The sequence below is a fragment of the Drosophila obscura genome, unplaced genomic scaffold (genome assembly GCF_018151105.1).
Source record: "Drosophila obscura isolate BZ-5 IFL unplaced genomic scaffold, ASM1815110v1 contig_181, whole genome shotgun sequence".
Lineage (NCBI taxonomy): Eukaryota > Metazoa > Arthropoda > Insecta > Diptera > Drosophilidae > Drosophila > Drosophila obscura.
This window is the reverse complement of record NW_024542769.1, coordinates 27,160-55,040: the sequence shown is the minus strand read 5'-3', so window position 1 is coordinate 55,040 and position 27,881 is coordinate 27,160. Positions and strand designations below refer to the sequence as shown.

The following is a 27,881-nucleotide window of genomic DNA, read 5'->3' as shown; positions in this document are numbered from 1 at the left end:
AAAACTTTCCACTAACTTAAAACCGCATTAATCTCTTACTCGTTGCCGTCTGATGAGGGAACATCAATCAAACAGATCCGAAATCCAGGCAACAGGCAGCAGCAACAGCTCGGCAACAGGCAACAGCCAACAGACAACAGAAAACAGTTTCCCTGCTTTTTGTGTTTTTTTTTTGTTTTTGCAAATTTATTGACATACAAATGGGATTTTGACGGTACCGTCAAGAGTCAATAAAGCAGAATTCGAATGAGATGCCACGAAAATTGTCAGATTCAAGTGCTTGAGCAAATTTCACAATAAATAAAAGTCGAAAGTGAGTGGACGGACGACAAAAAAGTAAGCCTATTAACCTTTTTCTACTCCACCCTGGGGGGGGGGGCGAACAATGGGATAACAAAGGTTGAACATAAAATACGAAAAAAAATATACATAGAAAAAACTGTGAGGGGTTGCACCCCTGCTGACGTTCACCCCTCACAAAGGACCCAGGGACGGGACTCGGCGTCGATCAATGCTCACTTTGCTGGTGTTGTTGGTGTTGTTCGGGCTCTGGTTACGGCCACAGTTGCTACTGATCGATTGTGCGGTTGTCATTGATTGGGATATCGATTGTTGATACTCTCATTATGGCATCGAAGAAGAAAGGCATTCATTCATTGAGAGGGGTTAATGAGTGAGTGGAGAGGTCACACCCCGAGGGGCCTCATGCCTCATGGACCGCGCCTCAATTTGCTGCACATAATTGCATTGTCTGTGTGTCCCAAACCCAAACCCGAACCCGAACCGCTGCCCCAAGTAATTATTTTAATACTTTAATTTGCCACCTGAGTTCATTGGCGACTCCTCGGGGGTTTCCTGCTGCCGCTGTTGACCCTTTTGTGTGACTGTGCCCGGGCCCGGGCCTGTGCCGCCTCACCAGACGCGAAATGCTAAATGGAAATGCCGCAGACGCGGCAGCCAAACCAACCAGAAGAAGTTCCTTTCGGCCAGAAAGCTGCTCCATGGGGACATGGGGGAAAGGAGCCAAAACCAAGCAAAAAGTCGAAATAAAAGTACAGTCACCAGAAAGCCGAGAACGAGATGCCCTCTTCTTGCTGCGAGATGCCCTACGGCAGGCAGATTGCAGGCAGCAGCTGCTCCACCTCCACCTCTGCCTTGGTCCATTTCATCTGTAGCTCATCCGTGAGTCCTGGTGGCTGTCTCCGTTTCAGGGATTTCATTAAAAAATGCCTCAGCACTTCCATTTGCCATTTGCTATTTCCCATTGCCATTTGCCACATTTGCAAACCGCAGAGAAACGCCGAGAAGCCGAGAGAGAGAGAGACACACACAGAATGGAATGGCAATGCGAAGGAAGGGCAGATACGGATCCAATGAGAATGCCTTTAAACTGAATGTTAAATTCCATTTGGCTGGGGCTCACGAATATTTCCCCATTATGCCGCATATTTGAGGGCTGTGCTAAATATTTTCCAGTTAATAAATTTATTTGACGCCCGCCCACACCTGCTCCATCCGGACTGCATCCGTTGCCGCGGCGGCCAATCCAGTCCGCCTACGAAACTATTATTTTTCACACAAAGTGCAATATGGACTCGCCGGGGTTTCCTTATTAAATTTGCTACGCCCCACCCAGCCAGCCAGCCAGACAAGACCTCTTCTGTTCAGTCCTATCCTGTCCTGTCCTGTCCTGGCGGATCCTGGGGCGGCGGCAGGACCTGGTAGGGATCCGCGCCACGCCACGCCACGCCGTGCCACGCTCGTGTTATTCCTTCAAGGGAAATCTTTTCAATTACAATTCGTGCAGATGGCTGCTTTTCCTTGGCATTTCTTTTTCCTTGCGTGTTATTTTTTCATCCTTTTCTCTGCGTTTTTTTCCTCTTATTTTTTTCTGTGCTTATTTTTTGTTGTTGCTGGTTTGTTTTTTACGCCTCGCAGCAAAAGAGTCAGAGGCTCTCTCTGGCTGTGGCAGAGTCATGGGGCAGGGGGCGAGGGGCAGGCAGCATCAGACAGTGGCAATTTCTTTTCATTTCGTGTGTCTCCTGTTGACAAACTGCTGTGCCGTTGCCACTGGGGTCCCTCGAGTGGCGCTGCGACATTATAAGGATGCTTAAAGCTTTGCTCCCTGCCTGCCCCCCTCCAGCATTTGCTTACTTCAAAAGGTGAGACTGCCACAGGGCGGTGCCTTGTAGTTAATTAGTGTGTGGTGCGCACTTCTAATTGCATGTGACAGATGCTGCTGCTGCTGACTCTGCCACTGCCCCTGCCCCTGCCCCTGCCGCACTTGCCGCCGCCGGATAATAGCCCTAGCCCCGACCCGACCCGAAGAGGGGACATCAGCGCAGTCTCGGCTCGTCTCGTCTCGTCTCTGCTCTTTACGACTTCATAAACCAGGTCCAACCAGACCGATCCACACAGAGCACTCACAGCTCTCTCCCATCCATAATTCGATTGCAGATTGCAACTGGCCGGGAAAGGGGTAGGGGTAGGGATAGGGTAAGTGGAAGTGGTACCCTGCCCCGGTGGTCGGATGTGGAGCGGACATCGCTGGCGGTGCCGCAAGGTGCTGCCGCTCGTAAGTTATGCCAATGGCTACAAATTGGAAAGCCATTTCAGCGCTAATGAAGATCCACCCATTGCTTGTAGCGCCATCGCATATAAAAAACGGTTATGGCCCAGCCAGAAGGAAGCTGAAGGTAAAGGCATCATCCAGGGAGCTGCTGCCGTCTGCCTGCTGTCCGAATGCGCTACAGTGAAGTAAGAATTTCAGAGAAATATCACCAAGAAATGTGAACATTTAGCTGAGATTTATATGCATAATCGGAATATCTTTACTGCAGTGCAAGCCAAAGGTAAGCCCCATTCGTAATTCGCCAGTTTCTCCTCCACTGCAGTGCAGACTCCCTCCTGCCCATCTTCGTGGCTCTCTTTTCCCTCTCTCCAATGGGAGGCAATAAAAAATTTGTTTATTGCCGACATTGATTGAACAGATTCCCTAATGGAAGCGGCCTCCACTTGGGGATCCACTTTGTCTGCACCGCTGCCACACCCACTCTGGGAAACGCCCACCGCTTATCGATGGCCCGGCAACACGCCTTCGAGGGGGGCCTGGGGGAAATATTTGAATATGATTTGTGCATTAATTAACATTTTCTGAACATTCGAAATGGCATAAACAAAAACAGAGTGTGGTGCGGGGGAATGAGTTGACCGATTTTGTCATGTTTGCTGACAAATTACAGTTGAAAATTTATTTACAAGCGAACCCCTGACATAATCCGCTTAAATGCATTGGGTGGAGAGAGGTGGAGAGGAGCGGTGCGGTGCGGTGCAGAGTGTGCTTTTCTGCAATAAATTCCAGTGCATTGTTCCATGTCACTAAATCATATCAACAGCAACAATTTATGCAAACCCACACAGAGAGATCAGATCCGATCGGAACAGCGTTCCCCCCATCGTTTGGGTGGACCAATTAAAATGCAAGAATTGTTAATGCGCGACATTAAAATTCATTATTATTACATACGTTTATTACATGTACGGGCCAGGCCATGCTAGGCAGGCAGCTACGATTGTTGGCCTCAGATCTCTGGCTGGCACTCTACTCTCCTCAGACTGTGGCTGCCCCACATGCAAATGCCTGGCGAAAACGCTTTGAGCCATTTAGGCAGCTTTGGACGTGATTGCAGAGGCGCGAAGCTGCGCTTGGGAGTGAGGCAAGTGTTGAGTGGTCAGAGGCGTCTCCTTAAAAGGGGGGATGGGAATGTACAGGGCTTGGATTCATTAAAATTAAATTTATTAAATTCTTTTAATTGCAAATGCTAGCTCTGAATATGCCCCTACTACGAACTACACCCCTGGGAGCCGATCGGCACCTGAATGCGAATAGAGAACGTCGCACGCCTGCTATTTATGGTGCAACTCCTACCGTCTGTCAAACGCGTCAGAGACCTGGCCCCAGCGCACAGTTTGTAATTAATTGACAATAATTTTAGTTATTTCTTGTGTCAGTTGTATGGATATTTCTTTGCTCTGTGTCTGTGTGTCTCTGTATCTCTGGGGTCTGTGCTCTGTACTCTGTGGCCTGTTGCTGCTGGGTACGTAAGTTCTAACCGAGGCATGTCGTCGTCTACCCTCATTTGGTGCCATTAAAATTGAAAAATGCCCCAACATGTCTGGCCGCATGTTTGTTCATGCCCACCAAGCCAACCCAACCCAACCCAGCGGCCAGCGGACCAATCAAGCCAAACAACCAACCAACCAAAGACAACTCGTTATAATTTATGGACAGACGGAATCTGGCGAGTCTTGCGAGTTGCAACTTTTTCTGCAATTGTTATTATGCTTATTGAGTTGTTAACAAAAGTTGTTATGCCGGGGCCAGCTGTCGAAGTCGAGGCCCAGGTCCAGGTCCAGGCCCAGGCCAAACCGAAGCGCGATAGTCTGTGAAAAACCAAACCCCAGAGAGGGCACACGGCAGATCGATCAACCCCTTGCTAAGCTAAGCTAAACTAAGCTGACCCCTGACCCCCTGTGTGGATGTTTTGAGATGGCGATAGGACAGACTAGATAGCGACAGCTGCACCCCAGCCTCGCGCACACGTTCACACTCGTACGGGAATCAGCACCGGACCAGGACCAGCACCAGCACCAGCACCAGCACCAGGACCTCACAGTTGGCTGCACAACAAAAGCTGCTGCCCGGAGTGGGCCTTAACCCTTTGCCCCTGATCTCCTAGCTGCCTCTCCGCCCCTACCCCACCATCACAGGCTGGACCAAAGCAGGCAGCCGAAAATTTTCAACTGAAAACATTTTTAATATGCACGCATGGTGGCCCCGTCGTTCCCATTGCCTCCCCCCGTTTGATTTGCAGTTCATTGCGAGATGTTCCTTGTACTCGCACTCGCACTGGTGCTGGTCCTCGTCCTCGTCCGGCTAGACAGCTGCCCTGCCCTGCCCAGCCCTGCCCTGCCTTACCCGGTTGAGGCTACTCAACCCCGCCCTTCCACGGTCGGTTCCCTCTCATCCAGTAATTACACAGGGCATTTGGTTTTGCTTTTGTTTCGCGTTGCTTTTTTTTTACTCTGTTCAGTTCAGTTCAGTATGCACATCCTGGCATCCCGTAAAAGGATGAAGGCGCGCACTTAAATAAGCAATTACCGTGTAGCGGCCAGAGGCCAGAGCGGCCACCAGCAGCATCCTGTCAAAGTCCTGCCCAAAGTCCTGCCAAAGGGTTGAGTTGAGGCTGAGCCGCTCACTCGGCGCGGACAAAGCAACGAGAAATCAAAGAAGGGGTTCGGGCAAAATAAACCAAAAACCGAAACCGAAACCGAAACTGAAGCTGAAAGAAAGAGGCACAAAAAATAGCCCAAAACCCGAGACCAGTTCTGCTGCTGCTGCTGTCGACTCTGATTTAAATCTTTGGCCCTGACATGTGGCGCGCCAGACAAGGTCCCGGTCCCGGTCCCCGTCTCGGTCCCTCAAACCCGTTCGCTCCTCTTCTGGCCTGCGCGAAAATCGATAAGAGTTCTCTTTAAAAATGGTCAGACATCAGTCATCAGACAAGTTCAAGTTCAACACTTGATAATTAATTTGCCAGCAGACCCACCGAGCAAAGTGCGTGCCTGACTCATTAGCATAAGCCTCACCCCACCCCACACCCACCGCAGCCCATCGCACACTCTGTCCTGGCCGAGAAAGGGTCACCAGAGTCGAGTCGAGTCGGGTTGGGTCGGGTCATTGTGCTCTTAATTAAAAAACGTTCCACGGCACGAAGCAAGCGGGAAAGGAAAGGCCAAATGAAAACTCATTAAGATTTTTGTGTGTAACCCTTTTTCGTGCTCCGTTTTGACCCAGTTTTTCCGACGAGCAGCTCTGACCTGACCTTCCATCCGCCGCTGCCCGGCAAGTGTCCGGGCCAGATCGTAATTAAGCAATTAAACTAGAAAACACTTTCGCTCTTTCACCGCTTCCCTTGCCACCGCCATTGCCATTTCGGTGTGTTGGTGTCACGCAGCCGTTACTGACCCACGGCAAGGTGAAGTTGCTTGGGCAATCACGCATTCGGTTTCGGGTTGGAGTTTGATTCGGTGGCAGCTGGCAGGTGGCGTTCCTCGCCTCGCCTCTCTGTGTCTGGTTCTGTTGCTGCATTTCCTGTCATTCGTTTTGGGTAATCGCGACACACACGCACACACACACACTGATGCTGTTGCTGAGTGTGTGCACCTGATCCCCTTCCGTTCTGTAGGCGAGGGTCATCCATCTGGTCAATCGGTCGCCCCCCCCCCCAGCTGGTCATTGACCAAATGCAGTTGCAGTTGCTGCTGCTGTTGCTGTTGTTGCCCCAGGTTGCTGCTTGACACATTTTGTGTCTGCTGCTGCTGCCGCTGATGCTGCTGCTGGGGGATATGTTCCCACGCCTCACTGACCCGACTTAATGGGGATTTTGTTGAGGGGATTTCGGATACGCTGTTCGAAACGTTTTATTTACTTGTTTTGGGCATTGCCGCTCGTTCTACGCGCTCGCTGTTGCGACTCTCTGATAACGCTGGGAGAGCGGTCTCCACACCGAGCTCTCCATCCGGCTCTCATATAGATTTAATACTTCAGACAAAGCCTTTGCATTCCCAGTCAATGGTGGAACCTGTAATATTCTCATTATTGTACTTGTATAGCAACACGATGAGCAACCTTCCGAAACCCCGACACACCAAGGACAGCGTTCAAATCATTGCAATGCTGTTGCGGATCAATCGACCTGCCACCATCGAAGAGATCGCCAAGCATGTGATGTCCCACTATAATGTGAGTACTCCTTTGGTAGATCTATTGCAAGGTATCCGTATCCCTTACATCCGCAGGCCAAGCGCGAAGACCGTGACTTTTGGCACACTTTTCACGAGAAGCTCTCTATTGGGGTTAACTGCGGCTATATTCGGAAGAATAGCGGCATCTATACCCTAGTTGATCCACTGCCAACCGTCGAAGAAGTATTAGTCGAGTCCCGCAACCGAGTCCAAGAATGAAAAACGATCAAAACCATCAGCACAAACAATCGCTTAACGCTTTGCTTTGGCAATCTTCTTCGTACTTGACAAATTTCTTGTTTTCTTGCGAATTCTCGGATCAAAACGGATGCCTTGCCTTGGGTCAATTTCCTTTAATATTATTGTTTGTAACATTTACCAATATGTAAATTAAGTAGTCAAATTGTTCCATTATATTTCTGGAGCCGGAAGACCGTTGATCAGAGTCATGCACCACTGTTCTTTATGTTATTTCTATAGCCTACTAGCATCTGTCGACTCTATGCCATCTCTCGACTGATAACTCTATTACCAGCATGTTTAGTTATTTTATTTCGTGGCTCCACGAACGAGCAGATGGTTTCATGTCGTTGGCCGCGTGCCAAAGGGGTTTGGTTTTGATCGATCGCGGCATTAGATGGAATCTTTAAAACTTGATTTATTGTGGCCGTTCGCACAATCGGCGGCAGCTTTTGGCTTCAGTCCGAGGGTCGGGCACATAAATTAGATCAGCTCTGCGATAGCCAAAAAGCAGCCCTTGGTCCTTTCGTTCTCAAAGGACGTCACATCACGTCTCGTCGTGGCTAATGAGAGACGTTTAGTTCTCTAGTCAGTCGATTGGCTGGCGATTCTTTCTGTAATAAACTGTAGAGAAAATATAAATATCGGCGCGCCACAGTAAGCATCCGTTAATGATTCTTTTTGCAGCGATGGATCACTTTTTCCTACTATACTTTCGATATGAGTCTGGGGCATGTACACATTCTTAGTCTCCGTCTCATCTGCTTGCTTTGTTTCAGTCATCTAATTGAATGTGCTGAACGTATACAGCTATCCCCGCCTGCACTAACTAGTTGGTTGCCCAACCACTCTGTCCCCCAGAGATATGTACATGAATATCGCGTTATGTGGCGCATTAGGCGCACATTTCATCATTCCTTGCCGTGACCCTGGAGCGGCCCTAGCCCCAGCGACTTAATCTGCTCCAGGACCTCAACAAGCTTCGGGTCTGGCTGCCATTCTGCGTGGGGGAGTCCCGCTGATTCGCGTTGCACTTGTATTGGTAATTTACTGCAGTGTGTGTAGTGTTTGTAGTGTGGTGTGTGTTTGAGTGAGTGACGTCTGCTGGCTGTCCACGACCCCAGCTCTCTCTCTCTCACTCTCTCTCTCTCACTCTCTCTCTCTCTGCCACGGGGTGGATTCTGCTCGCAATTTTTTTCTATGCACACATTTTTTAGCATTTTTTGTGCGGTTCGCTCTCTGCCTTTACCTCGCCCTCTCTCTGTCGCTCTGCCGCAACAGCAGCAGCGTCTCTCACCCTGGCAGAACACCCGATCCGCCCCACGTCAGGGAGTGGATTTTTTTTCTCCATATCTGTTTTGCGTTTTGCGTCGGAAACCGCCATTTTTTATGCGCTAACTACGCCACCCTCTCGCCCGCTAGTTCGCTCTCCCTCGCACTCTATCTCCGCCGCAATTTGCCCAGCATCTCATTTGAAAAAAATGTGGGCTGTGGTGGTTGTATGTGTGCGCGAAGGTGGGTGCGTGTGTGTGTGTGGCATACAAAATGGTTTTTTTTTCTGTCGTGTAAAATATGCTCAACATTTATTTCCTCTTAAAACAGAGTTAAACAAGGGATTCAAGTGTGTTCTTGCAGCAAAAGATTATCAAATACAATTTATTGTCTCAGAGCGGAAAGTACTTGAAAGTTTAAGCCAGTAAGGAAGCAAATATCAGCGCGCCGAAGTTTATATACCCTTGCGTTTGACACTTAACATGCGGAAAATTAAATATATTTATGTATAAATATCTTTCAAAATATAAACAATTTGCAGCCCTGCATTCAAAAAAATTCGGGATATTTCAGAACAAATTACCACGATTTCCATGTACCTATTATCATGACCTGTAGGTGTACAGGTCGAAATTTCTTCGCGCATCTATATGTTTTTTGAATGAACTTTGTCGCTGGGGAATCCAACAAATTGACGCCGCCAGAACGTCATCACAAGCCCAGCTTAGGAAGCAGCACGCCCACTTCGGGGTCCTCGCAACCAACAGGTGTGTGTTTGAATGTTGTTATTTATAAAAAATTTGATGCATAGTTCAACAGTTATCAACATCCTGCCTTCCACGTCGGCGGCCGCCGCAGCGGCGACATATTCTTTCGCGGGACAAGCGTCCTCAACAACAGCGGCAGAAGATCCCGAAGATTTGGACAACATAGTTAACCCCGTTATAACTGATCATATGCTATATCTTTTTGCAACGTTTGATAACAAAATAGACGTGGGAAGGTTGAAAAGAAACATACAATTTTTGGAGCGCCCGGCACATTTGGATGAGATGATGAATGGAAAGATAAACTTACTACCCTCGTTAACTGTGTTTGTTAATCATCCCTTCGTTATCCATTTTGACGAATACCATCTAAAGCATATGGTAAGTGTTTATTTAACTAAGGTAAAGAATACACACTAATAATTTTTAAATATTTGCAGCCCTACCTTAGGACACCCAGCGATGAAGGAGACGTTAAAATGAGGGCACTGGCATTTTCTGCGTCTAACATTGACGGCAGTAATTTCAGATTTGTTTATATCCGAGTGGAAAGTAACAATTTTATTCAGTAAATGTTAATGTATCAAATTTTTAAAATAATCAATTAATTTTCTATGCAACAGGTCCCAATTTATATTGACAGAATTAGAAAAAGACAATCAAAGCTTGGAAGCGATAAAATTAAAACAGCCCTTGATATCGTTTTAAAAACAATCGTCGATTGGGGCTTATCCGACAATTTGATGGCAATTGTGTCGGATCACAACAAATCAAATTTTGACGCCCTACACGTTGCTACATCAAAGCAATTCCCTGTAATATGGGATATCTTCCATCAGCGGAATATTCCTTCATTCGTACTCAAGACGGATGTCACAGTTCAGAAGTTGTACGAGCTGATTTTTACAGCAGACAATTGGTCAGCTATATTTAAAGGAACGCCGACAAACCCAAGCAATAAAACGGAGGTGGATGGCATACAGAAAATGATACAAAAATACTTCGCGACTGCCGGCAGACCACCATTACAAATAAACTGTATTGACTCAAGCAAGTTCGAAATGCTGGGCCGATTGCTAGCGACTCATATGGCCAATATAATGATGTATGCTACATCACTGCCATTTAAAATGACGGAATTAAAAAAAAACCAATTATATCACGTTACCCGTATTGTTGCCCTTATTTTGTTAATAAACACTCCAAAATTCTCAGCAATTACTCGCTAAAGCAAATATTTAAGATGAAAATAAATTTAAAATTTTATGCGACAATTTTTAAAGAAATATTTTATTTATGTACGATCAGTAACCATACAGTATATAGATGTGCCAGTTCATACAACGAAAGGGGCGCTAGCTGAGTGTTCTGTCCCGGCTCCCAGCGCTTCGGCTCTGTGAGGCTGAGACAGGCCATTCGGGTCGGGAGCTGGGCCGTTCGGCATGTATGACTCATGTCGGGAAGCGAAAGCAAGCTGAGAATTGCAAATGTATGTGTGGTAACAGACACGACAGACATTTGTATCAATTCTTATTTTCCGAAACCGTTTTGAGTTTGTTTTGAGTTTCGTTTCCAGGTTACGTAAATGTGTGTGTGCCATGTATTCACACATACTGTGCTTGTGTGTGGGCTCTACAATTGTTGGCCGCTTGAATTGGTTTTTCGTTTTGTTTTGAGGGCTTATCTGATGTAGCGACCTATTCAGGGCCGGATCAACCCTCAACCGGGCCCTGGGCAACCATCAATCTGGGGCCCTCCTTTATTTTGTATTGTTTTCAGTGGCTTTTATATTTTTTATTCATTATTTGGAGTTTTGTTTTTTCAACAAAATTTTTCTGTTACTGCTAATCCGGCCCTGGACCTATTCCCGTCGTAAGACTTCATATTTTCTTGGTGTGTTCTGTCGCTCGACTCGACGCGGGTCGGGTCGAGGCATTAACGAAGCCGAAAGCAGAGGCAAAGGCTAGCCTAAAAGAGAATGAAAGAAATACCCCGCGCGCCCGACGCAACATCAGCTTTTCAAAACAAAACGAAAAAATATTTTATGAACGGTTCCGTTCCGTCGCTCCGTAATGGCTAAAAATTCAAGAGATGATTCTAAAATACAGAAGCTATACAATATGGAATTCACAAAGGATAATTTTAAGCAAATTTTCGCTGCCCTTGTCTTTAAAGACGGTATAGATAAAATCTATATAGAAAACATAAGGGCGGTGATAGAAAAAATCGTAGAAAGTTCACACAAACCCTTGAAGCTTGACAGTATCAGCAACGACAAGCTTCAATACTTAGGGGAAAAAGCATGTATAGAGTATAAAAATGTAGTCAAGCATGCACTGCTGCTCCCATGCTTAAAAGAATATATAAGCAAAAACAAATGCAATTTTATTGCAAAAGTTTTTGCCACAATCTTATTAGTAATAACTCCGCACTATGACGGAGTAGTTCGTTAATGCACAAACAAAACCAATAAACCATACATTTTTAAAATTTTTTTTATTAGGGCTACAATGTAATAAATATGTTTCGCTGAACTCAGCTGATTTCGCCATCTTGGATATATTATTTGCACAGGTAGTGAGCATTCTGTTCCAGTACGAGGTTTGCTCTTTTGGAAATAAGGCCATTATACTTTTTACGAGTGTTTCCCTATTTACGTTGCTTAATTTTAGGGTTTTCTTTAAATAATAATGGCCAATAGTTGTTACAATTTGTGATCGTTGAGTTTGCAAAAGGACGTTTTTGTTTTTCGTTATTTCCAGAATGTTTTCTGTTATTGGATATGCTTTCAAAATTCCGATTAAATCGCATGACAGCGCCATCTGTTATCCGCTAGAAAAGAACACGCTGCTCGTGGTTCGTTCCGATATCGATATTTTGCTGTTTGGGTATATTTTTTGAGGTTCCGGCGGTATATTTTGTTCAATAAATCCGCGGTCACACTGCTGACTCAATACAAACAGCTCTGAGGTCACTCGAAAAAACAAATCAAGTGAAATATTTATTTTTCCAAATATTAAGACACATTTCAAATTGACCGCCAAACTCAATTTAGCGCACCAAAATTACTGACATTTTTCGATCTCAATTCGTGGAGAGTTTGCAAAATTTCCCGTATGATACATTTGATTTGTATGGGAAAAATTTCAGCAACATGGGGAAATGAATTAGCAGCATTGCTGTGCAACTTTGGCACGGAATGAGCAACAATCTGCATACCTTGGGAAAATGGATATTATGGACTTGAGGTATTGTTTGTAATTTCAGGCTCCAATTAATGCAGAAACTACTCAGTCTCTGTTTTCAAGATATTAACGAAATTTGGCAGCTCACGGGTTCCAATAATAGATATCAGAACCGGGATAAATGTATTTATAAAACACAAAACATATACATTAAGAGGTAAAAAACATGTCAATCTAGGATAAAATCATAAATAATGTTTCACTGGAGCTTGGAACAAAACTTTTCACACCCATTGAAAGAAATAAGGTATACAAAAGTACATACGCATAGAAGATACTTGGTTGACCAGCAACACTGACATAACATTTAGTCAACATTTAAGTTTTATGCTTTGGCCGGTTTTGTTTGAACCTTAATATGTAAACAATCCAATGAAAAAGAGTTCTAAAAACTAGCCGATCCTGAACAAAATTTATGTATCTATCGGATAAAATTATTTGTTTACGGCTGAGAGGGCCAACTATCTAGTAATATTAAACTGAATATCAAAATTGACGAATTTCATATCACAAAATATCACGTTATGGCAGCCCGCAGCAACTACGAATTGTACGAGTCTGGCAGCGCCACAAAACGACGACAAATTCGTTTAATGCTGTTTTTGTTTGAACCTTAATATGTACATAATCCAATAAAAAGGACTTCTGAAAACTTGCCAATCTCTTAAAAAATGTATGTATCTATCGGATAAAATTATTTGTTTAGGGCTGAGAGTCCCAGCTAGCTGGTAATATTAAACGGAATATCAATATCGAGGAATATCAACGTCGAATGTTTTGAAAAAACAATCGATACTGTCGTAATAGTATCGGACTGAAATAATTATTAAAAAACCATTGAAACCCCTTTTAGGAACTTTTCATTGTAAAAATTAGATGCCACCTGTCGATTTGTTTACAAATTTGTCTTCGTATTTTATAGCAGCCAATCCAAACATATCAAAAGCGCAACGACTGTAGCTCGATAATATCATGATAGTCGCAAAACCGTCGATAGTAGAGACTAGCAGTAAAATATCGATACTATCGATAGTGCCCTCGATGGTTTGACACCTCTACAAACAGCTGATTGAAATCGCGATTAAAGTGAGTCCATTTGGATATTTATAATTCCCATGCAATTTGTACACAATTGGGAAAAATCCCATATACCGTTTGTTCCCCCAACGGAAATATGTAATTGGGAATTGTTAGGTTCCATTGTCAAAGGGAGAATTTCACATAATTCTAAATCTATATATACACATATAAATAAACACATTATTAAATATTTCTAGTATAATTAATTGACTAAAAGTGCGTGCAAAACAAATCAGCATTGTTGCGATTGCGTGTGGGGCTTGACAAGGAAAACCCCGCCGTAGGGCAGCAAGAACAACGCACAAGAGGAGCATCAGAGGAGACAATGAACAGCAACGTGAATAAGGGGGGCTATGTGCCGCCTGGTTTTGGCGCTGGTTACCAGCCCAATGCACCGCCACCCGAGGGATACGGATATCCCCCGCCAGCCAATAATCCGTATGCTCCATCGCCGCATCACCAGCCGCCGGGACAGCCGCCATTGAATTACGTGAGTCACATCAAATGGGTGCAGGCCGAGTGGGGGGCGTTGCTAAAGCGAAATGTACGGTATACACGCCACAACCATGACGTCATACTTAAGCAATTTTTAATATTAATCATTATTTGACATGTCCCACATTTGTATACGTACGTATTACCCCATCTGCATGTAGTATGCTTATCAAGTTGAAGAATTCGTTCTGCCCCCACCCCACATAAAGTTCCAGCAATTATACAAAACAGCAAATATTAGTCAGAAGTCAGCGGAACGATGAAGAGAAAGGTTTAAAGTCAAGCCACCCCAGCAGAAATAACAAACAGAACAGGAAAAACACGTTTCATTTGTACAGAAATTGCAACTAAAGTGAATAGAACTGAATTAGTGGAGAAATTATTAATAGATTTTAGGCAGACAGACGCCACGAAAGTACTCCACGGAACGCCCACCAATTGAAAATCTGTTACTCAAGTCTTTATCTTTTTTAGGGTTTTTCGGCGGGCCAGCATCCACAAGGCTACGCTCCAGTGCCACAGATGCCGCCCTACGGAGAGGCGCCACCTTATGGGGCAGGACAGCCGCCGTATGTGGGCGGCGGCGGAGGAGGTCCACCACCGCAGCAATCCTTTGGCTATCCGCCTGGGCCGGCGGGACAGCCGCAGCAAGCATTTGGCTATCCACCAGGACCGGCGGGACCACTGCAGCCCTATGGATATCCCCCAGGACCGGCCGGACCACCGCAGCAGCCCATTGTGACGCAGCCCGGAATGCCGCCCGCTCAGCCTCAGCCAGGCATGGGACCCGGAATGGGAGCAGGAGGCAAGTTATCACGAAAGCCGCGTCTCTGTTTGTTTACGTGCCGCCGTGTCAATGCACCGCGACTCGCGATACTGCATCCAATCAGCTAAAAGAACGCTCGCCGGGGCCGCATCCAATGAACCCATCGGGCAGACCAGACTCCGATGAGCTACGCCACTCGTAGATGTTGAGGTGGGGGAATCGCCACAGAACAAAGTGTTCGATCTAACACTAAGCCGACGAAAAATAGGACGCGTGTAAATATTTACCTAGCTGAGAGATTCGGGTTCTTGTTTTACGATCGCTTATCAGGCCCAGAGATGCGTTTGCCTGCCGCTGTCATTGTCAGTGTGTGTCTTCTGCTGTCCGTTCGAAACTCGAAGCTTATCGGGATGCCTTAATTGGACCAATAAAGTAACACAAAGCGGCATTTAAAACGCTCGACTATGTAGTCTACGTTGATTTTCCGCACACACACAACCTCGGTCGATGTCAACTTGTGTGCTCGGACGGGGCCAGACGCCTCAGTTCATCTCTGTGCAGCTTTGCAAGTGGTCGTCAATAAATCGCGTTCGCCATGTCCACCGCAGGAGAATCAGTAGGCCCTGTACCAGTGCCAGTGGCAGTGCCAGGTGCTGCCTCAAATTACATTTCCACATTGGATTTGAGCGGCGAGCATTGCGAGCAGAGGGGTGGAACAGGTGTTAGCAGCGGCTCAAAGGTGATACGCTTCATATGGCACACGCTCTACAGCAAGTACACTCACCTCTGCTCGAGATCGCAGACGCTGAAGCAGCTGGTCTGCCGCGAGGCCAACAAACCGCTGCCCAAGAAGCTGCGACACACCATGCGCCTGAACAAGTCCGCCAAGCGAAAGGGATACGAGTATTACATCAGCGAAGAGGACAGAAGGTGAGCGGGAATCAGTATCAATTAGAACCCCATTTGGGGGGCGTCATTCCCCCAGTGTAGGACTCGTGTGATATAATTCTGTCGTGATGAAATACAAGAATTAACACATGAGATTTTGCCATAAAGCTTATCTTCATCGCAGAGATTAGATACAGATACAAAAGCCGTGATACGTGCCTTGAAGGCGGACAATAGGTTATACTTGAACTCGGGTTGGTCCCTCCCTTTGTGGGGCCTTCAATTACAGAAGGCAGCAATTGTGTGGCGACATTGACCAATTGACACACTGGCATGAACGATATGAACAAGATGCCTTTTGTGCGCGTTGATTCAATTTGGAACTACATATACACTGTGGAAGATTACGACGAGACTAACTCTAATTGATTGTTATATTCTAGGCGACTGGATGAGTATACCAGCCGGAATTCCGAACTGTCCGCGCGGATTGGAATACCTTACGACTGTCGACCAGCTTTTGGTTAAGCAGAAGGTGGAGCTGCTCGAGGCCTTCACCGGCTTCGAGACCAACAACAAGTTCTCCATCAAGAACGCGCTTGGCCAGAAGGTATACTATGCGGTGGAAGACAACGACTGCTGCACGCGGAACTGCTGTGGTCCGTCCCGTCCCTTCGACATGAAGGTGTTCGACAACTACCGCCAGGAGGTGATCCACATGCACCGGCCCCTGGCCTGCTCGGCCTGTTGCTTCCCCTGCTGCCTGCAAAGCATTGAAGTATCCGCACCGCCGGGTAACGTTATCGGCACCATTGAACAGGAGTGGTCCATCTGCTCGCCCTCCTTCCGCATCCTCAACCACATCGGGGACACAGTGCTGCGCATTGAGGGTCCCTTCTGCACCTTCTCCCTCTGTGGCGAGGTGGAGTTCAATGTGGGTTTTGATTTACTTTAATCCAATTTTTACCGCTTTCTTTACTAATTGTTCTATTGTTTTCTCCACTCACCAGGTGGTCTCGCTGACTGGCGAGAAGATCGGAAAGATCTCGAAGCAGTGGTCTGGACTGGCGCGCGAAATCTTCACGGATGCGGACTTCTTCGGCATCAGCTTCCCACTGGACCTGGATGTGCGTATGAAGGCGGTTCTGCTGGGCGCCACATTCTTGATTGTAAGTAGTTTCCGTTGCTGGCTCAAAGGCTTGCTGCACTAACAGATCGAATGGGCTTGTTGCCACAACTCAGTTGTACAGCGTTCACTTTTATCGGCTTAAGGTTGTCAAACGGGTGCGAGGCAGGCTTCGTTGGTGCTGAGGTAAGGTCTGAATGCACCCAGTCCAGTCCAGTACAAGTCCAGCTTTGTTCGTTTAGGCCCCGCTTGCCCCGCTCTGAGTCAGAACCGAGAATCGTGTCGAAAATTGACTAATGACTAATGTGGCTTTTTCTTTTTCTGTTCCCCCAGGATGCAATGTTCTTTGAGAAGTCTGGCAACCGGGAAACCGACGGACCGGGTATGCTGTAATAATTCGACACGTGTTGTTGTTGCAGTGGTCTCTGAACCACCGCGTTCTAGTCTGCTGATGGCCAAAGCTGACGACTCTCTACCAAATGCTTAAAAATGGAAATGGAATCAAAATACTGGAATCTTTGTTAATGCTAAGGACCGTAAACCGTAAACCGACCTGACAAACTCAGGCCTCATAGCCGGGATATTCGTATCTACTACGCTTAAGTAACACGTTGGCATTTTTGCTCCTTTGCCACAATCGCCACAATCATCTTCAACGAAAAACTGCTTCCTTAATGAAATTTTTTGTACCTCCTACAACGATGCACAGTGAAACAGGAACTACTAGCTAATGAGTAACTCCCACGTGAACCATGTACTTTAATCTGTATTCTGAGTGTCTTATACATAATACTCGTATATGTATGTATATAAAACACACACATAGTACACATGTATGCAATACAATAATCTACATTGATGTTATGCTTAAGTTTTCAGGAGATATTTCTTATATTGATGTAATCGAAGATATTTATGTATTCAAATGTATTACTCGGAAGGTTTAATAAAAGAAAAACAAAAATCAACAGAATGTTACACATAGACTTAGGGCATATATGATGTATTTATAAGAACGGAAATGGGTTTTGTGTACATATATAAATTGCCTTATCGGTTGCCAATTTCTCGTTTCAGAAACTTGACGATTCCATGGATTTATCAACGCAGGCGACGACGCGAGTGCAACTCGACTGCCCTGGCTGTCGGCTGGACTACGAAGACTGCAACATGCAGAGCAGATCTCCTCGGAGAGTCGCAAGCTCAGCTCCTGGACGCCTTTCCCTTTTAAGGCCACGATCTTGGCAAGACATAATATAACATAACATAATCAAACCAAACAAAGGAGAGACTAGAGAGAGGAAAATGAATGCCATGCAAGACAAGCCAAGGAAACGTTTCCCAGGAGAAAATTCAGCTTATTATTATAATTGATTTGCGTAAGTAAGCAGACATTATTTGTAGTCCATCTTGTAAGAAATATCGAACGATGCACAAGCAGTTCTATACTAATCGAAATTAATCCTATTCGTTTCACTTGTGCAAACACTTTCGCGTACATGTATATATCTATGTACATATGCACAAACATTTTGGCAAACAGCACCTTTTGGCAAGTTTCTTAACTCTCACCTGAGAAACCTCGACTCAAGTTTAATGTCAATTAAATTTCAAAATATGTATTAGAGAGCATTGAGGTGTTTATTTTTATTCATAAGAGTTTTCCTGATTTTCCATTTTGCATGAATATTTTATTCGATGGATTCTGTGGGAGGAAGGGGTCTGCCAGTGGTGCGGGTGGGGCGAGGAGTGCGCGTGGGGCGAGTAGTGCGCGTGGGGCGAGGAGTGCGAGTAGGGCGAGGAGTGCGAGTAGGGCGAGGAGTTCTGTCCGTGGTTGGACCAGACTGAAGAGCTCTCCTCACATTTTCACAGGAGAGTGTCCTACACTGCACTATAGTCACTGGAAATACATAAATAAAATGAGATAAATTGATTAATTATAAAATATCATTAATAATATACGCCGCTATAGCGGCTATATCTTTCGTAGACTTACATTGACAGGTGGCATCAGCCAACTGGCACCGGGTAATATCGCGCCAACTGGGATTATTCCTTCGGCATTGGCTGTTAAAGATAGCAGTAACATCGTTGGAAGTTCCCAGACGTGCCTGATTGCGTAGACATCTGGTGTTCTCGCGCTGACAAATCTCACGGCCCCGCGGCGATATGGTCGTCTGGCTAGCCACGCAAATGCAACCGATAGCTAGGACTTGAATAAGTTAGTATCTTCTACTGCAACTGTGGACTCGACTCCTAGATGCTCACCCAATAGCAAAGAAATTTTCCACATCTTGGTGTTGTTACGTAAAGCGCCAGATCAAGTTCTGTGCTGGAATACCGCTGATACTTGGGCTTTTATAATGGGCTGGAAATATTTTGGGAAACACCTGTTTTCTCTGTATAGAAAAGATTCCATTATTACGAATATCAGGAAGCACGAAACAACGGTGCATTCAAATGGCTAAAAGACAATAAAGTCGCGTTGTCAAACATTTCCATTAAAGCTTTCCGAGTTTTTGTTCTCGTTGTACTTGTGTTTCGTAATTTGTTTTTTATGTTTTCGAAAGAACACCTTTATTTTGGTTGATATCTAAAGGTATATAAAGGGTCCGGCTTTAGTAGTATTCAGTAGTTATCAGAACGAGTAGTTCTCATCAGCCACAAGTAAACACAGAGAATGAATATCAGCATAGTTTTGGCTTTATTTGTCGGTAAGTCAGTATAACAATTCAATTAGTTTTGGCATTATCCTTCTTCTCATTATTAGTCCTCTGCCTGACTATGATATCTAGTCAGAGGGATGACTGCGATGCACTGCGACGCGCTTGCGAAAGTTGTTCGAGGAGTTTGAACAATCGGGTGGATCGTACCCTGCCCACATTAAATAGGGAGTGCAGGAGTAAGACTCGTACTACCTGGGTTTGGCGCGATATTAGCCGATGCGAGCTTACCAGATTAAACTGTCTAGGTAAGTCAATTTCAAACTGTTTTTATTCTGGTATTCGAAATTATTTGTATCTGTAGGAGCCAATCGTCGCTTGAACTGTGCAGATATAGCTGAACTTGCTAATATGCAACGTGTCAGGAACTGAGGATTTATTGACAATTGATATGATGATTTAAATTAAAATTAAAATAAAATATACAAGAGAGCATTGGAGTAAAAAGAAAGGTTTTTTTTATGCCCGATATTCAAAGAAGATGGAACCAGTAAATAACAGTGCAGATAATGTGCAGTCACTACTGTTGACCAGGCCATATTTTTCCCGTATTTAGAGATTCGAAGTTTTGACTGTGTCGCAACACAATTAAGTTCCGATACACCCAAACCGCCTGACGCCTAAAAATCTCCGATCGAAAACTGGTTAAATAAATAAATTTATTTAATATTTTAGAACCACAGCGTTTTATTCAATTCATGTTTCATGGCGACAAGCTTTGCTCAGATATCAGAAATATCCTCGATATGGAACTATCGATGGGAAACAGACATATCTATTATATTATTGATGTCTGCCAAAAGCTCGCTACCATGAAACGGACATATCTAGTATATTATTGATGTCTGCCAAAGGCTCGCTACCATGAAATGGTGCTATCGATTGAATTCAAAAAAGATAAATACCCGATAACAATTTGTTAAAAGAGATTCAGCGCATCAGCGTGCACGTGAACTTAATTAAATGAGTACATTGTTTGGCTGTCAAACATTCGTATAATAGAGACTATGTATATATATTTAATAAAAATAGTCAAATGCGTACAAAAAGATTCTCGCCATTTCGAATGTTGCCATCAAATGAGTTTCATAATTTAACTATTTCATTTTGCTAAAGTCTTCCAATTGACTGCCACGCCTCCTGCTGAGTTTTGTTCATTATCATTAATTGTATTATTTATAAGTTAACCTCTGTCAAACTTATACAAACTGTAAAAAGAATGTTAAAATGTTGTGATTTTGGTATTTGGTAATCTTCTCTTTGTTTGCCCTGTCACTCATCGATAGGTAGATCGATCATCGATGCACATTTATAAATTAGACTGTTTGTTGTATACATTTTAGAATTTCTATTTACTCGACTTCTTATAGCTTTTTATGGTCTTTAGCTTCAATTATCATTATTATTATTCTCCATTCATCGTTTTTCCGCTCCTTCTGCTTCCTTAATGAATTTTGTGTACCTCCTACAACGATGCACAGTGAAACAGGAACTACTAGCTTATGATTAACTCCCACGTGAACCATGTAATTTAATCTGTATTCTGAGTGTCGTATACACAATACTCGTATATGTATATAAAACACACACATAGTACACATGTATTCAGTACAATAATCTACATTGATGTTATTGATGCTTAAGTTTTCAGGAGATATTTCTTATATTGATGTACTCGAAGATATTTATGTATTCAAATGTATTACTCGGATTTTTTAATAAAATAAAAACCCAAAATCAACAGAATGTTACACTTAGACTTGAGGCATATATGATGTATTTATAAGAACGCGAATTTATAGGTTTTATATGCCACGTTGTTTAATATACATATATAATATATATATATATTTTGAATCACTGGCCTGCGCATAATTTCTGCATTGATTTGATCACACTGACACACATATTATTTTAAGTTTGACTTGCATTCAAGTACACATAATGTCCAGCAGATGCCAACCTTCTCATTCCCACATGGACTTGGAGTGCGGGCAACTCCAGAGGGTCGTCTTACATGGAGCGTCGATATCGCTATGCCTGCCGTGACTGTGGCCTGCTGTTTGGCCACCTATAGATTCATGAAACAGCGTTTCCTGCTGAGTGCCGAAGAGGAGGCGCTGAATAAGACAACGAAAGCCAGTTTTGATACCTATTCCAATGAGTATTCCAGTTTGCCCACCAAGGATGTAAGCAGTTGCAAAAATTTAATTTGTACCATGCAACACAAGCCAAGAAAACGTTTTCAAGGAGAAAATTCCGCTTTTTATTATCATTTATTTGCATTTAAATTATCATTATCAATTAGCTTAAGTAAGCAGATAATATTTGTTGTCTATTTTGTAAGAAATATCGAACAATGCACAAGCAGTTTTATACTAACCGAAATGCATCCTATTCGTTTAACTTGTGCAAACAACTTCCCGTAAATACGTACAGTTGTGTTCAATGAAATAGTAGTGCCGCACCTCACCACTTTCAAAACTCTTTTTGAGACACTTCTAGCTATCCAAATTGAACAAATTATACCTTTTTAGATAGACTAGAATGTCAGAATTAAAAAATCCATGCATTCGAGTTCCATATTCTTGTTTTACATGACATAAGCCGAGTACCCATGAAATATGTTGTTCAATGAAATGGTAGTATTTTTTTAGAAGATTTAAAGAAAAAACGAAACTCAATTGAAAACTTGCTAAAACGTTGCTCCGGTTGACGGATTGGCTTCCCCCATACGCTTTCGATAAGATTAAGATCCAGTTGGACAGTTGGCCATGGCAAAACGTCGATCTTTTCCGATAAAAATCAATTTCAAAAGTACCGCTATGTCCAAAACTTTCTTTCATCAAATTATTCGATATCTAACTTGAGCTAACGCATGGTGGCTTATTTAAATTAATTTGCTTTGTTTTTTCATTTTAAAAAATTAATTTAACCCAGCACTACTATTTCATTGAACACAACTGTATATGTATGTCCATAAATCGTGGAAAGTTTCTCAACTGTTACCTAAGAACTCAGACGTACGTTTAATGACAGAAAATTTCAAAATATGTATTTGCCAGCATTGAGTTGTTTATTTTTATTCATCAGACTTTCCTGAATTTCCAGATTTTCCAGATTTTCCATTTTGCATAAATATTTTACTCGATGGGTTCTGTGCAAGGGAGGGGTCGGCGAATGGGGCGAGTCGGTCAAGTATAGTAAGAAGGGAGAGTAGGAAGAGTAGGAAGAGTAGGCAGAGTAGGGAGAGTAGGAAGAGTAGGGAGAGTACAATCAGGACAGTTCGGATCGAGAGTAGGAAGAGTAGGGAGTGTAGGAAGAGTAGGGAGAGTAGGAAGAGTAGGGAGAGTAGGGCCATTACGGCCCGTCCATTGTCCCGTGCGACGAGTTCTGTTCTTGGTTGGACCAGACTGAAGAGTTATTCTCACATTTTCACAGGAAGGTGTCCTAAACTGCACTATAGTCACTGAAAATACATACATAAAATTAGATAAATTGATCAATTATAGAATATCATTAATAATATACGCCGCTTTAGCGCTATCTTTCTTAGACTTACATTGGCAGGTGGCGTCAGCCAACTGGCACCGGGTGATATCGCGCCAACTGGGATCACTCCCACGGCATTGGTTGTTAAAGCCAACAGTAACATCGTCGGAAGTTCCCAGACGGACCTCATTGTGTAGACATCTGGTGTTCTTGCGCTGGCAAATCTCACGGCCCCGCGGCGATATGGTCGTCTGGCTAGCCACGCAAATGCAACCGATAGCTAGGACTTGAATAAGTTACTATCTTCTACTGCAACTGTGGACTCGACTCCTAGATGCTCACCCATTAGCAAAGAAATTTTCCACATCTTGGTGTTGTTAAGTAAAGCGCCAGATCAAGTTCTGTGCTGGAACACTGCTGATACTTGGCCTTTTATAAAGGGCTGGAAATATTTTGCGAAGCACCTGTTTTCTCTGTGTTCAAGTCAGCAGCGCTGTTAACATCGCAAAGTTAACAGTCGTTTGACGGCGTTGCCAACAGCTTACTGTTAGCTCGCTCTCTCTCTCTCGTGCCCTTCCCTCTCGCGCTGCTCAGTCAAGATCCACTCGACTCTTCAGCACTGACGCTAGCACTAAGCTGCCAAAATACATAGTATTTATTCGCCTTCTACTCCCCGTACGGAGCGACAGCGCTATTTCTTTGCCTGTTTCCACCACCGAACAAACCTACAAGCGGCTTTCCGAGTGCCAAGCGATCAACACAACTTCTACAAATATACATATATATAAATCGAAGCACGCCCCGATTACTTTACTGGGAACCACGGACTTTGGAAACCTTCTAGCGAACATCCATCCACCCTCCTACAAAAACTCTGTATAGAAAAGATTCCATTATTAAAAATATCAGGAAGTCCGAAACAACGGTGCATCAAATGGCAAAAAGACAATAAAGTCCCGTTGTCAAACATTTCCATTAAAGCTTTCCGAGTTTTGGTTCTCGCTGTACTTGTGTTTCGTAAATTATTTTTCATTTTTTTCAACACCTAAAGAAAAAAAGCACTGGAATTTTAATATTTTCACTTAGATTTTAATATTTTTGCCATTGATTTTCATCCAAGAGTGGTCGCTGCTTGTTTCTCTTTTTTTCTTGTTTCTCTCTGTATTTCGTTGATCTCTTTTTTCGCTCTAATTTTTCCCATTTTACGCCTCCACTTTTATTTTCTACCTTTACTTTCCACCGCTCACGTGGCAGAAAACGGTTAAATTCGAATGTTGCCAACGCTCTTCGATCTTCGCTCATCATTCGCCATCAAATGAGTTTCATAATTTAACTATTTCATTTTGCTAAAGTCTTCCAATTGACTGCCACGCCTCCTGCTGAGTTTTGTTCATTATCATTAATTGTATTATTTATAAGTTAACCTCTGTCAAACTTATACAAACTGTAAAAAGAATGTTAAAATATTGTGATTTTGGTATTTGGTAATCTTCTCTTTGTTTGCCCTGTCACTCATCGATAGGTAGATCGATCATCGATGCACATTTATAAATTAGACTGTTTGTTGTATACATTTTAGAATTTCTATTTACTCGACTTCTTATAGCTTTTTATGGTCTTTAGCTTCAATTATCATTATTATTATTCTCCATTCATCGTTTTTCCGCTCCTTCTGCTTCCTTAATGAATTTTGTGTACCTCCTACAACGATGCACAGTGAAACAGGAACTACTAGCTTATGATTAACTCCCACGTGAACCATGTAATTTAATCTGTATTCTGAGTGTCGTATACACAATACTCGTATATGTATATAAAACACACACATAGTACACATGTATTCAGTACAATAATCTACATTGATGTTATTGATGCTTAAGTTTTCAGGAGATATTTCTTATATTGATGTACTCGAAGATATTTATGTATTCAAATGTATTACTCGGATTTTTTAATAAAATAAAAACCCAAAATCAACAGAATGTTACACTTAGACTTGAGGCATATATGATGTATTTATAAGAACGGGAATTTATAGGTTTTATATGCCACGTTGTTTAATATACATATATAATATATATATATATTTTGAATCACTGGCCTGCGCATAATTTCTGCATTGATTTGATCACACTGACACACATATTATTTTAAGTTTGACTTGCATTCAAGTACACATAATGTCCAGCAGATGCCAACCTTCTCATTCCCACATGGACTTGGAGTGCGGGCAACTCCAGAGGGTCGTCTTACATGGAGCGTCGATATCGCTATGCCTGCCGTGACTGTGGCCTGCTGTTTGGCCACCTATAGATTCATGAAACAGCGTTTCCTGCTGAGTGCCGAAGAGGAGGCGCTGAATAAGACAACGAAAGCCAGTTTTGATACCTATCCCAATGAGTATTCCAGTTTGCCCACCAAGGATGTAAGCAGTTGCAAAAATTTAATTTGTACCATGCAACACAAGCCAAGAAAACGTTTTCAAGGAGAAAATTCCGCTTTTTATCATCATTTATTTGCATTTAAAATATCATTATCAATTAGCTTAAGTAAGCAGATAATATTTGTTGTCTATTTTGTAAGAAATATCGAACAATGCACAAGCAGTTTTATACTAACCGAAATGCATCCTATTCGTTTCACTTGTGCAAACAACTTCCCGTAAATACGTACAGTTGTGTTCAATGAAATAGTAGTGCCGCACCTCACCACTTTCAAAACTCTTTTTGAGACACTTCTAGCTATCCAAATTGAACAAATTATACCTTTTTAGATAGACTAGAATGTCAGAATTAAAAAATCCATGCATTCGAGTTCCATATTCTTGTTTTACATGACATAAGCCGAGTACCCATGAAATATGTTGTTCAATGAAATGGTAGTATTTTTTTAGAAGATTTAAAGAAAAAACGAAACTCAATTGAAAACTTGCTAAAACGTTGCTCCGGTTGACGGATTGGCTTCCCCCATACGCTTTCGATAAGATTAAGATCCAGTTGGACAGTTGGCCATGGCAAAACGTCGATCTTTTCCGATAAAAATCAATTTCAAAAGTACCGCTATGTCCAAAACTTTCTTTCATCAAATTATTCGATATCTAAATTGAGCTAATGCATGGTGGCTTACTTAAATTAATTTGCTTTGTTTTTTCATTTTTTTAAATTAATATAACCCAGCACTACTATATCATTGAACACAACTTTATATGTATGTCCATAAAAGCACCTCGTGGACAGTTTCTCAACTGTTACCTAAGAACTCAGACTTAAGTTTAATGACACAAAATTTCAAAATATGTATTTGCCAGCATTGAGTTGTTTATTTTTATTCATCAGAGTTTTCTGATTTTCTATTTTGCATAAATATTTTATTCGATGGGTTATGTGGAAGGGAGGGGTCTGCGTATGGGGCGAGTCGGTCAAGTACGGTAAGAAGGGAGAGTAGGAAGAGTAGGAAGAGTAGGCAGAGTAGGAAGAGTAGGGAGAGTAGGCAGAGTAGGGAGAGTAGGAAGAGTAGGAAGAGTAGGGAGAGTAGGGAGAGTACAGTCAGGACAGTTCGGATCAAGAGTAGGGAGAGTAGGAAGAGTAGGGAGAGTAGGAAGAGTAGGGAGAGTAGGGAGAGTAGGAAGAGTAGGAAGAGTAGGAAGAGTAGGGAGAGTAGGGAGAGTAGGGCGATTACGGCGCGTCCATTGTCCCGTGCGACGAGTTCTGTTCTTGGTTGGACCAGACTGAAGAGTTATTCCCACATTTTCACAGGAAAGTGCCCTAAACTGCACTATAGTCACTGAAAATACATAAATAAATTTGATAAATTGATCAATTATAAAATATCATTAATAATATACGCCGCTATAGCGCTATCGTTCTTAGACTTACATTGGCAGGTGGCGTCAGCCAACTGGCACCGGGTGATATCGCGCCAACTGGGATCACTCCCACGGCATTGGTTGTTAAAGCCAACAGTAACATCGTCGGAAGTTCCCAGACGGACCTCATTGTGTAGACATCTGGTGTTCTTGCGCTGGCAAATTCTATGGCCCCTCGGCGATATGATCGTCTGGCTAGCCACGCAAATGCAACCGATAGCTAGGACTTGACTAAGTTAGTATCTTCTACTGCAACTGTGGACTCGACTCCTAGATGCTCACCCAATAGCAAAGAAATTTTCCACATCTTGGTGTTGTTACGTAAAGCGCCAAGTTCTGTGCTGGAACACTGCTGATACTTGGCCTTTTATAAAGGGCTGTAAATATTTTGCGAAACAGCTGTTTTCTCTGTGTTCAGGTCAGCAGCGCTGTTAACATCGCAAAGTTAACAGTCGGTTGACGGTGTTGCCAACAGCGGACAGTTAGCTCGCTCTCTCTCTCGTGCCCTTCGATCTCGCGCTGCTCAGTCACGATCCATTTGCTCCCGTTGTACTTGTGTTTCGTAAATTATTTTTCATTTTTTTCAACACCTAACGAAAAAAAAAACACTGAAATTTTAATATTTTCACTTAGATTTTAATATTTATGCCATTGATTTTCATCCAAGAGTGGTCGCTGCTTGTTTCTTTTTTTTTCTTGTTTCTCTGTATTTCGTTGCTCTCTTTTCTCATTTTCTGCCTTTACTTTCCACCGCTCAAATGGCAGAAAACCGTTCAATTCAAATCTGAGATACCAGGCGCACATAAATCAGCAGAAGGTCGCTGCTTTTTTTAAATTCTCTTTTTTTCTTGTTTCTCTTTGTATTTCGTTGATCTCTTTCTTCGCTCTCATTTTCCCCATTTTCTGCCTCCACTTTCCACCGCTCAAATGGCAGAAAACCGTTAAATTCAAATCTGAGATACCAGGCGCACAGAAATCAGCAGAAGGTCGCTGCTTTTTTTAAATTCTCTTTTTTTCTTGTTTCTCTTTGTATTTCGTTGATCTCTTTCTTCGCTCTCATTTTCCCCCATTTTCTGCCTCCACTTTCCACCGCTCAAATGGCAGAAAACCGTTAA

At 43.3% G+C, this 27,881-nt stretch overlaps 6 protein-coding genes across 14 annotated transcripts; 4 read left to right on the top strand and 2 right to left on the bottom strand.

Annotated features, from left to right (window-relative positions):
* Positions 1–6,622: 6,622 nt before the first annotated feature.
* On the top strand, positions 6,623–7,252 carry LOC111080908. Its single transcript, XM_022376757.2, has 2 exons — positions 6,623–6,805; positions 6,862–7,252. Exons 1-2 carry the CDS (start codon positions 6,635–6,637, stop codon positions 7,024–7,026), a joined length of 336 nt encoding a protein of 111 aa, XP_022232449.2. The 5' UTR covers positions 6,623–6,634; the 3' UTR covers positions 7,027–7,252.
* A 1,689-nt stretch (positions 7,253–8,941) lies between these two features.
* On the top strand, positions 8,942–9,658 carry LOC121404047. Its single transcript, XM_041592621.1, has 3 exons — positions 8,942–9,086; positions 9,139–9,467; positions 9,527–9,658. The coding sequence occupies exons 1-3, from the start codon at positions 8,981–8,983 to the stop codon at positions 9,656–9,658; spliced, it is 567 nt and encodes a 188-aa protein (XP_041448555.1). The 5' UTR covers positions 8,942–8,980.
* Positions 9,659–13,357: 3,699 nt separating this feature from the next.
* LOC111080902 (phospholipid scramblase 1) lies at positions 13,358–17,654 on the top strand. Of its 5 annotated transcripts, none has more exons than XM_022376744.2 (6): positions 13,358–13,417; positions 13,609–13,901; positions 14,381–14,711; positions 16,004–16,494; positions 16,571–16,729; positions 17,020–17,654. In XM_022376744.2, the coding sequence occupies exons 2-6, from the start codon at positions 13,737–13,739 to the stop codon at positions 17,077–17,079; spliced, it is 1,206 nt and encodes a 401-aa protein (XP_022232436.2). In that variant the 5' UTR covers positions 13,358–13,417; positions 13,609–13,736; the 3' UTR covers positions 17,080–17,654. The 5 variants fall into 5 exon arrangements, with proteins under 5 accessions (XP_022232436.2, XP_022232438.2, XP_022232439.2 ...); XM_022376746.2 differs by lacking the exon at positions 13,358–13,417 and adding an exon at positions 13,490–13,507; XM_022376747.2 differs by lacking the exons at positions 13,358–13,417; positions 13,609–13,901 and adding an exon at positions 14,163–14,321.
* A 654-nt stretch (positions 17,655–18,308) lies between these two features.
* On the bottom strand, positions 18,309–19,064 carry LOC111080904. 2 transcript variants are annotated; one of them, XM_022376753.2, is made up of 3 exons: positions 18,955–19,064; positions 18,683–18,892; positions 18,309–18,586 (listed from the first exon to the last, which is right to left on the bottom strand). In XM_022376753.2, the coding sequence occupies exons 1-3, from the start codon at positions 18,977–18,979 to the stop codon at positions 18,378–18,380; spliced, it is 444 nt and encodes a 147-aa protein (XP_022232445.1). In that variant the 5' UTR covers positions 18,980–19,064; the 3' UTR covers positions 18,309–18,377. The 2 variants fall into 2 exon arrangements, with proteins under 2 accessions (XP_022232445.1, XP_022232442.1); XM_022376750.2 differs by having other exon boundaries at positions 18,683–18,898; positions 18,955–19,006.
* Positions 19,065–19,292: 228 nt separating this feature from the next.
* LOC111080905 lies at positions 19,293–19,856 on the top strand. Its single transcript, XM_022376754.2, has 3 exons — positions 19,293–19,400; positions 19,457–19,657; positions 19,714–19,856. Exons 1-3 carry the CDS (start codon positions 19,367–19,369, stop codon positions 19,779–19,781), a joined length of 303 nt encoding a protein of 100 aa, XP_022232446.1. The 5' UTR covers positions 19,293–19,366; the 3' UTR covers positions 19,782–19,856.
* Positions 19,857–22,437: 2,581 nt separating this feature from the next.
* Positions 22,438–27,088, bottom strand: LOC111080901 (integumentary mucin A.1-like). 4 transcript variants are annotated; one of them, XM_041592562.1, is made up of 3 exons: positions 27,049–27,088; positions 22,972–23,181; positions 22,438–22,878 (listed from the first exon to the last, which is right to left on the bottom strand). In XM_041592562.1, exons 1-3 carry the CDS (start codon positions 27,071–27,073, stop codon positions 22,604–22,606), a joined length of 510 nt encoding a protein of 169 aa, XP_041448496.1. In that variant the 5' UTR covers positions 27,074–27,088; the 3' UTR covers positions 22,438–22,603. The 4 variants fall into 4 exon arrangements, with proteins under 4 accessions (XP_041448496.1, XP_022232434.2, XP_022232433.2 ...); XM_022376742.2 differs by lacking the exon at positions 27,049–27,088 and adding an exon at positions 23,244–23,350; XM_022376741.2 differs by lacking the exon at positions 27,049–27,088 and adding an exon at positions 23,244–23,348 and having other exon boundaries at positions 22,972–23,187.
* Between the last annotated feature and the right edge of the window lie 793 nt (positions 27,089–27,881).